We start from the raw sequence: 10754 nt of genomic DNA, 5'->3' as shown, positions 1-10754 counted from the left end.
AACGATTTGTGAAATTAGTGTTAAGTATTAAAAAAAAAGCATACCGGTCTCTTGTTTTTACAGGTACATATATACACAGTATATATATAATTTTTACTGCAGTAATTCATTGGTCTTTATATACCAGAAAGACTTTCCAAGAGTCTTTTGTAGGAAATATGTACACATAGTTGATTTATCATTTTCAGATAAAATGAACTCGCCCAAACAATTCAGTTTAAAGTTTTAAATTGGCAAAGATAAAGTCAAGAAAAAAAACTTTTCACTTTCTATGATTTGTATTTTTATAATTATAGAGCACTTCATATTATTTTTAAAGCTCACTATGTAAAATTTAACTGATTATACAATTCAATGTTTATTATATTTATAGATTATTATACATGTCTTTACACTTGTTGCATAAATATTTAATAAATGTAATAAACTTAACCAAGAATGTTTAAAAAATCATTCAAAAAATGTGCAGGTAAATGTAATTATATCTGCACAAACTGACATTCTTGAAGTAGGTAAAAATAAATATTTGGAAATATTGCAATATTGCAGAGGAAATGTTTATATACTTAGTGCAAAATAGCTATATGTGTTCTAGTAAACAAGCATAATTATATATATATATATATATATATATATATATATATATATATATATATATATATATATATAAAATATATATGCTATTCTACTGCATGATATATCTATCTATATATATATATATATATCTATATCTATATCTATATATAAGATATATATCTATATCTATAGATAGATAGATATACACTCAGCAAAAAAAGAAACGTCCTCTGACTTTCAACTGTTTTTACTTTCAGTAAACTTAATTTGTAAATATTTGTATGAACACTAAAAGAGTCAACACCATAAGACATAAACTAAAAATGTTTCACAATGTGTCCCTGAATGAAGGGAGGCTCAAAATCAAAAGTACCAGTCAGTATCTGGTGTGGCCACCAGCTGCTTGAAGTACTGCAGTGCATCTCCTCCTCATGGACTGGACCAGATTTGTCAGTTCTTGTGAGATGTTACCACACTCTTCCACCAAGGCACCTGCAAGTTCCTGGACATTTCTGGGGAATGGCCCTAGCCCTCACCCTGCGATCCAACAGGTCCCAGACGTGCTCAATGGGATTGAGATCCGGGCTCTTCCACTGCGAGGATGATCAGTTGTCCTTCCTGTCTCCCTGTAGCGCTATCTTCGGCGTCTCACAGTGCGGACATGGCAATTTATTGCCCTAGCTAGCCACATCAGCAGTCCTCATGCCTCCCTGCAGTATGCCTAATGCACGTTCACGCAGATGAGCAGGGACCCTGGGCATCTTTCTTTGGGTGTTTTTCACAGTCGGTAGACAAGTCTCTTTAGTGTCCTGCGTTTTTAGAACTGTGACCTTAAATGTCTACTTTCTGTAAGCTGTTAAGGTCTTAACAACCATTCCACAGGTGCATGTTAATTAATTGATTATGGTTAATTGAACATGCATGGAAAACATTGTTTATACCCTTTACAAGGAAGATCTGTAAAATTATTTGGATTTTTAGAACATTATTGTTGAAATACACAGTCCTGAGAAAGGGACGTTTCTTTTTTTGCTGAGTGTATATATATATATATATATATATATATATATATATATATATATATATATGTATATATATATATAATTAACTATATATATCTATAATATGCATGCTATTTTACAGCATGTATATCTATAATATATATGCAATTCTACAGCATGAGTAGAATCATCTGAGTATTAAAGGTGTAGGTCTGCTTTATAAGAATAATTTAGTGTTAAGTATTAAAAAAAGCATACCAATCTTTTGTTTTTACAGGTACATATATATACATATATATTTATATACCAGAAAGACTTCCCAAGGGTCTTTTGTAGGAAATATGTACACATAGTTGATTTTCTCTATGATTTGTATTTTTATAATTAATGAGCACTTCATATTAGTATTTTTAAAGCTCACTCTGTAAAATGAAACTATGATTATACAATTCAATGTTTATTATACTGTATTTATACATTATTATATCTGTCTTTACACGTGTTGCACAAATATTTAGTAAATGTAATAAACTTAACCAAGAATGTTTAAAAAAATCATTCAGAACATGTGTAGGTGAACGTAAATATATCTGCACAAACCGACACTAGTGAGTAACATTTTTAGACAGTTCAAAAAGCAACGCAAATCGCGAAGCGTCTCTGTGTGCCGACTCGAAGAAGCTTTTGCAGAATACATTAACTGACAAGAGGTTGGCCCGCCCTCTCCGAGTTTTGCTAGTCGTGATTCGTCAATTCTTGGTAGTAGAGCGAGCCGTCATTGGCCAATTCTTGGTAGCCGAAACGGGGCGCGATTGGTCAATTCTTGGTAGCCGATACGGGCCGCGATTGGCCCGTGCTTTCAATTCTTGGTAGAATCTTGGTAGCGGAGAGCGATCCGATTGGTTCTCGCTACCAAGAAGGACCTCGACTCTCGGCTGCTGGGAGGCGCGCCAAGTAGTTGTAGGTAGTGCCCTCACTCTTGGTTTGTATTGAGGCTGAAGCAGAACCAGGTTATGATCTGCTTTCCCAAGCGCAGGCAGCGGGGTGGCGCTGTATGCGTCTTTAACGTTTGCATACAGTAGGTCGATAGTCCTGTTTCCCCGAGTGTTACAATCCACATACTGGGAGAAGGCAGGTAATGTTTTGTCCAGCGTTACATGGTTAAAGTCTCCAGCGATTAGCACAAGTGCCTCAGGGTGCTGCGTTTGTAACTTAGCAACTGCGGAATGGATGATGTCACTCGCCATCTCCGCGTTCGCTTGAGGGGGATGTAAACAATAACAGCAATCACGTGTCCAAATTCTCTGGGCAAGTAATAGGGGCGCAGACTTACGGCCAACAGTTCGATGTCCCTGCAGCAAGTGGAGATTTTAACGTTTACATGTCCTGAGCTGCACCACTTTGTATTGACATAGAGAGCAAGTCCTCCTCCTTTCTTCTTTCCGCAGGTACTTGAGTCTCTGTCCGCTCTAACTGTGCTAAACCCGGGTAGCTCCACGTTAGCATCTGTGATGGCAGTTGTTAGCCACGTTTCACTAAAACACAGCAAGCTGCATTCTCTTGACATTTTTCACCAGCACAGCCAGTTCGCCGATCTTATTTGGTAGTGAGTTTACATTTCCCAGGATCACAGAAGGCACAGACGGTTTATAACGCCATTTTCTCTCAAGTTGTCTCGATTTAATCTTATCTTTTATCTTTGCGCCGGCTCGGCTGCCCCGATATCGTCTTCTTACCTCGTCAGGTAAATAAGGAACCACACCGGCATAAGCATTTCTTCTCAGTGCTTTAAGCTGACTACTTGAATAGGCGATTCTTGGAGTGTAAAAATCCATGTCAAGTAGTAAAAAATAGTAAAAAGTGTCCAGGGAGCAATTCCACATAAAAAAAGTGGTAGAAGTGATCAGTGAAATAGAGAAAAATAGAGAAAAAAGGTAAAAAGATAAAGTCATATACGGCGCTGCTGGAAAGGCTGCCACTCGGATGCGGCGCCGGAAATGCTATCAAAATATTTAAGATATGAGTGAAAAAACACAGGGCCGTGATGTATCAATTTTAAACATTTCTGGGCTGAGTCTCTTGACAGGTCGTCTACTTGGTATTAGGCATTTGGGTCTATTGCACTTTTTTGCTTAGTTCTCACAATCCCAAAGAAAAACACAGTTTACCTAGCTAAACAATCAACAAAATCAGAAGAGGAGACTGGCAGCAGAAAAGACAGATGGTAAGAAAAAGAGCCTAGAGACATACAGTAAGTATATTGAGGGAATAGATGATGCAAAGGAGGTTACCAGTGGAAGAAAGAAACAGAAGGAATGCCATAAGTTTTAAGGTTGAAAATGAAAATGAAATGGGCCCTATTTAAATCTGTAAATGAAAATTTTCTAATGAGCCCAGCCCTTCATCTTAATTTTGTTGTGTCTTTTACAGCCTATAGCTAACAAAGAAATAAAAGAAAAAATAAACTGAAATAATTGCTAGCAAAATAACAATAATGTCAAGAGAGCAATGAATAAATAAAAATAAATGGAAGAAAATGCATTAATGACACATAAAGAATAAAGGCTTTGCCTTAGGATGCAGAGTCCTGATCTGTAAAAAAAAAAAAACATGCCATTAGACAGGTCTAACTTATACAATGAAGACGATAACATTAAATACAATCCTGTTGAACGGGATGCCGTGAGGGACCGGATGTGGGTCTGCGCCCACCCTGGATCACGTGGGGGCTGCCTTCCTGGTTGCTTTGGGGGCCACGGGTTAAGGGCATGGAAGCCCCACCCTGCAGGGGCCTGTGGTCACCACCAGGAGGCGCCCCAATGCCTTGGGGACCTGTTCCCTCAGCACTTCCTCCACACCAGGAAGTGCTGTGGGGAAGATTTAGAAGGGCACCCGGAGAGCTGCCGGGAGAACAGCCGGCACTTCCGCCATGCCCCACCAATGAGGGAATGCCGGGAGCCACCTGGAGCTCGTCTGGGAGAGGATAAAAGGGGCCATCTCCCTTCATTCAAAGCTAGAGTCGGGTGGAAGAGGACAAGGCACGAGAGAGGTGTGGAGGCGGCCTGAGAAGAAGGCATTTGTGGCCAGGACTGTGTGTGTTGGGGATTTGTGCACATTGGCCAGGGTCTGAGTGACCATTATTTGTGTAAATAGTTGTAAATAAAATACATGTGGTGGTGAGTAACAACATGTCCGGATTGGTTCCTCAATATATATATATATATATATATATATATACATATATACATATATATATATATATATATATATACATATATACAGTGCCTCCGGAAAGTATTCACAGCGCATCACTTTTTCCACATTTTGTTATGTTACAGCCTTATTACAAAATGGATTAAATTCATGTTTTTCCTCAGAATTCTACACACAACACCCCACAATGACAACGTGAAAAAAGTTTACTTGAGATTTTTGCAAATTTATTAAAAATAAAAAAATTGAGAAAGCACATGTACATAAGTATTCACAGCCTTTGCCTTGAAGCTCCAAATTGAGCTCAGATGCATCCTGTTTCCCCCGATCATCCTTGAGATGTTTTTGCAGCTTAATTGGAGTCCACCTGTGGTAAATTCAGTTGATTGGACATGATTTGGAAAGGCACACACCTGTCTACTGTATATAAGGTCCCACAGTTGACAGTTCATGTCAGAGCACAAACCAAGCATGAAGTCAAAGGAATTGTCTGTAGACCTCCAAGACAGGATTGTCTCGAGGCACAAATCTGGGGAAGGTTACAGAAAAAGATATGCTGCTTTGAAGGTCCCAATGAGCACAGTGGCCTCCATCATCCGTAAGTGGAAGAAGTTCGAAACCACCAGGACTCTTCCTAGAGCTGGCCGACCATCTAAACTGAGCGATCGGGGGAAAAGGGCCTTAGTCAGGGAGTTGACAAAGAACCCGATGGTCACTCTGTCAGAGCTCCAGAGGTCCTCTGTGTAGAGAGGAGAACCTTCCAGAAGGACAACCATCTCTGCAGCAATCCACCAATCAGGCCTGTATGGTAGAGTGGCCAGACGGAAGCCACTCCTTAGTAAAAGGCACATGGCAGGCCGCCTGGAGTTTGCCAAAATGCACCTGAAGGACTCTCAGACCATAAGAAACAAAATTCTCTGGTCTGATGAGACAAACATTGAACTCTTTGGTGTGAATGCCAGGCGTCATGTTTGGAGGAAACCAGGCATCACTCATCACCAGGCCAATACCATCCCTACAGTGAAGCATGGTGGTGGCAGCATCATGCTGTGGGGATGTTTTTCAGCGGCAAGAACTGGGAGACTAGTCAGGATAAAGGGAAAGATGACTGCAGCAATGTACAGAGACATCCTGGATGAAAACCTGCTCCAGAGTGCTCTTGATCTCAGACTGGGGCGACGGTTCATCTTTCAGCAGGACAACGACCCTAAGCACACAGCCAAGATATCAAAGGAGTGGCTTCAGGACAACTCTGTGAATGTCCTTGAGTGGCTCAGCCAGAGCCCAGACTTGAATCCGATTGAACATCTCTGAAGAGATCTTAAAATGGCTGTGCACCGACGCTTCCCATCCAACCTGATGGAGCTTGAGAGGTGCTGCAAAGAGGAATGGGCGAAACTGGCCAAGGATAGGTGTACCAAGCTTGTGGCATCATATTCAAAAAGACTTGAGGCTGTAATTGTTGCTAAAGGTGCATCGACAAAGTATTGAGCAAAGGCTGTGAATACTTATGTACATGTGATTTCTCAGTTTTTTTATTTTTAATAAATTTGCAAAAACCTCAAGCAAACTTTTTTCACGCTATCATTATGTGGTGTTGTGTGTAGAATTCTGAGGAAAAAAATTAATTTAATCCATTTTGGAATAAGGCTGTAGCATAACAAAATGTGGAAAAAGTGATGCGCTGTGAATACTTTCTGGATGCACTGTATATATATATATATATATATATATATATGTCATGGTATGCTTAGATGTAGATTCATTCACTAATGGAAGGAATACAATATGTAAGAATATAATATGCTAATGCAAAAGTATAGATTTGTACAATATGTACAAAAGTTTCATTTTATGCAAAACATTGTAAAGATTTGTTTCTATTAACATTATGGGGATATCACACTGCATTCCCTTTACATTGATAATAAATAAAAATATATTTCACTTATACAGTATAGCACCCTTACCATGATCAGATGTCTGAACAGATAGCCAAGAGGGTACAATAAGGCTCAAGTTATTATTTCCCTGAATTTTATAAGACATATATTACTGTATACTACTCCTTATCTTAAGTTGCATTGTATTGTAATCCATTAAAGGGATGACACAGTGCACCGGCATCTCATATGTGAACGGTTTTAGAACGACCGACACTTATTTTTTATAAAACTACTGCAATATGTTGACACCAATAAAAGACTAACCATATCTACAAGCAGTTCATGCTGTCATATAAGTATATGTATCTAGTTAGTTGCGGTAATAAGAGCATAGAAAGCACAACGTGTCCAGCGTGCAGAGTACGCCAGCTGCTGAGAAAGCACGCTCTGCCTCCACTGAAGTAGGCAGCACAGTCATCAGATACAGATACACTTGTTCTAAACAACGCCCGCGCTTGCCGTTGCTCTGAAATACCGCCATTTCAGCTTTTACAGATGCATCCAGTTTCTTGTCATCATTATGTGATGGCAAGTTTCTTGGCACAGATAATGCGGATGTAACAGACTGGCGCACTGCAAATTCAAGTTGCTGTTCAAAGCTGTTGTCTGACAGACGTCAATGAAGTTTTCATTTTCAACTATAACTCTGTCATTTCTTGATCGATTTTTACACGCTATATATGCGAGCTTGGCCGTTCCACGTTTCCCGGGAATGAAAAATATCCGGGAATCCCGGGCTCAGAGCCAATTGATCAAGACCTTATCAACATGTCGGCCGTTAACTCTGACCAACTCTTTCCCAGCATGCAGAGTGCTGTAGGATGTACGCATGCGTCTAAACTGGCGGCACGCTCAGGTGATTGAGGAATTACATTTTGTTCGCTTCGCAGTCATGTTCTAATCAGTGTGAGTGGTATTTTATTTTTCTGCTTGACTTTGCATGATGTTTGGCATAAACAAGTAACGAATCTGTTTTTTAATTAAATATATCACATACTTTGCATATGTGATTTAATAATTATTATTTGGAGAGGAAAGTGAATTTTCCCAACGATACTTGTTATTTATCTGAAAATTAGTCATTTTAGTCGTTTACGTTTAAGCTATTTTTAAAACTTACTGAAGATTACATCTTTGCAAACCTGTGTCATTTTTTAGCTTTAGGAAGCGGATGCAGTCATGCCGAGCGAAAACGTTGTTCCCCACGAGAACTACGGCAGAGGGGTTTCGGCTTGTTTTGGACAGGTTTGTTCCATTCACTTACCGTGGTTTATGCACGCAGTAGTAGAATTCCGAGACTAGAGATGAAATGAAGACATTCATTTGCTTATTTTTTTTCTGACCTTACTCATTTCAGATTGTCAGTATAAATTTAACTGCAAGGATGTGCCACGTGCATTTTTAGAAGAGTGCAGAACGTTATTTGTATCAACATCTTCTAAATTTACCTGCTCCGAAATTTTCTGTTCCATTTTATCATCGTGTTTCAAATTTCTGTCCCTGCTTATAGGATCCTCCCTTTTCAAAGGTTTCAGGTCCCAAAATAATAAAAAAAAAACACAAATTAGCACAAAAGTTAAGTATATTCGGTACAATTTTTTTTATAACAAATACATTAAATTTGTTTACAGAATTCCATGCTTTGAATTCCCTCATGGGATGCTTACATAAACATTGTTTTATTTTCCTTAGAATAGTGGTCTACACAGATCAAACTCAGACTCAAAACACAAATGTGACAATTTGGAGATTTAGTCTGAAGAGAGAAGGAGGAAAAACATTGCATGGATGTAAATTTTGAGATTGGAAATGTATGTGATCAAATTATTTTCCATATTGAAATTCAATAAGCAAAGTATATAGTATTAATTAAAAATGATGAAGCATGAAGGGCTTCAGCTAAGGTCTAGCTGCACCATGATGTTTTAAAATGTGCAAAATATATAACTTGGTATTCAAGATATTTCCTTATGTGAGTTTTATATACAACATAAACATAGTCTTTGATTTATGTGCCACATGTTATTTAATCAGTGCTATAAATTCTTGAAGATATCTTGTGTATTTTAAAGCAGTTTTTATATTTAATAATGATTTACATTTTTAAGATCATTAGAGTTCATGTATGATTCCTTAAACAAAAGTCTGATTATAGCCGTTCGGAACGAAATGTGAAGATATACTCTAAGACCTGCCAATTACTTCAGAATGGAATGTTAATACATTTATTATTGCACTGTGTTAAGTTGTTGTGTTTTCCCTACACATGTCAAATTATCCAAAAATCTAGCTTTAAATATTTATATTTAACCTACATTCAAATATATTTTTATTTTAAACCTTCTGGATGCTATGTGCTGATTTCTGCATTTTCTTAATAGTTTTTTTTTTTAATTCATCCATGAAAACTGCAGTCTCCAAATGTAAGCAACAATTGATAATGGAGGCCTTCACAAAAACAATATTTGATCTGTTTGCCAGTGATACACACATGAAATGACTTTCAATAATTATCAGTAAATTTCTAAGTTACCAATGCAGCACATAATATTAAAGGTAAAGCTCAAGAAGCGTAAGCCATGTTAGCTTGTGGTTAGATAAAAAAAATGCACAGCCAGTGGATGAAAGACGGACTGGACCCATCTCAATTCTATACATTGCAGGACAAGTGGAAGTTGCTGCAGAATCTATACAATCCAGGTAGTGGAGTTGTATCTGATGCAACTCCTACTATGTCTTGCTATTGGTGGAAATTGATCCTATATCCCCGTTGTTTTTTCCTCTTCCCTTGATTACACTGCTGTGTACAGAAATCCTCAAGTACATTATAAAAAATACATGCATCTCAGACTAGAAGCTCATATGTAATTAAGTTAACTGTCATGTACACATCATATTAATGTCTTTTCCCTTTGGTGGGTGGTGTTGGACCTCCTCTCAAATCAGGCTTTGTGTATCAACAGTCAGCCAGATAGCATGTTGGCTGAGGTAGCTAAACATTGCTGACAATGCAGATGTTTTCTGAAGGTCTTTAAAATGGGAGATGTGTTAAGATAGCAAGAGGAAAATCACAGATATTATGTTCCATTGTTTTTGATAGCAGGAAGCCTCATTTTGCTTGCTGCAATAGATACTCATTAGTCCTAGCATAAAACCACAGCAAATCAGGCAAGTCACATTGAAACTACAAAGGAATTGTTTTAATTTAGTAGCATTCAATCCAGTAGTCCTATTTCATTCACGACCTAGAAATAATATTCAGTGATCTGGACAAAGTGGCGTTCTTATATTGTCTCTCTGTTATTAGAAAAAGCAGCATTTTTCTGTTTATTTTAAGGCTTTTTCATATAATTGGAAATACTGTAGCTGTTTTTATCTGTTACTGGCACAAACATAACAATGTGTTTTCACAACATCCAGAAACTTTAAATTGACCTAGTACTGTTTCAGAACAAGCAGCTAAATTATTTCAATATCTCAATAGTCCATCAATGTAAATTAAAAAAAAAAACTTAAATGCTGAAAGTCCTTGAGTGTTTTAATTGAGTGTTTTAAGTCATTAATGTGACTTTGAGTGTTTATTATGCATATAATTTTTCTTTGGCAAGTGCCTTAAAATTATGGAGAAGAAAGTGTACAGTAAAAGCATAAGAAAGGAAAGTGACATTCTCACCTCATTCCATATTTGCCATATACGGATGTCTGATATGTCTGTATTTTTGGGAGTAAAGCGGGATGCTCTTAAGGGTTTTCTATTCAAAAGAGATTTATCACTTGGAGGATTGGTTTTATATAAACTGTACCATCTATTTTTTTGTTTTATTTATGTGTATGCTGTTTAGACTGTGTGTGTGTGTGTGTTAAAAAAATATAAATAAATTAATAAAAAGAAAAAAAAATATACAGTGGTGTGAAAAACTATTTGCCCCCTTCCTGATTTCTTATTCTTTTGCATGTTTGTCACACAAAATGTTTCTGATCATCAAACACATTTAACCATTAGTCAAATATAACACAA

General features: G+C 37.5%; 1 protein-coding gene across 4 annotated transcripts in view; it reads left to right on the top strand.

Annotated features, from left to right (window-relative positions):
- The first annotated feature begins 7420 nt into the window (after window positions 1-7420).
- Window positions 7421-10754, top strand: part of rad52 (RAD52 homolog, DNA repair protein) — a 61208-nt gene continuing 57874 nt past the window's right edge. Inside the window, exons 1-2 of one of the 4 annotated variants that reach the window (XM_039770089.1) lie at window positions 7421-7642; window positions 7895-7981. In XM_039770089.1, coding sequence (XP_039626023.1) covers window positions 7916-7981 — 66 coding nt within the window. In that variant the 5' untranslated portion in view covers window positions 7421-7642; window positions 7895-7915. Of the gene's footprint in view, window positions 7643-7894; window positions 7982-8428; window positions 8548-10754 lie in introns of those variants that run through there. The other 3 variants (XM_039770086.1, XM_039770088.1, XM_039770087.1) reach the window with 3 other exon arrangements.

The sequence above is a fragment of the Polypterus senegalus genome, chromosome 11 (assembly GCF_016835505.1).
Source record: "Polypterus senegalus isolate Bchr_013 chromosome 11, ASM1683550v1, whole genome shotgun sequence".
Classification (NCBI taxonomy): Eukaryota; Metazoa; Chordata; class Cladistia; order Polypteriformes; family Polypteridae; genus Polypterus; species Polypterus senegalus.
Note: the sequence above shows the minus strand (reverse complement) of the source record. Positions and strands in the feature narration are given on the sequence as shown.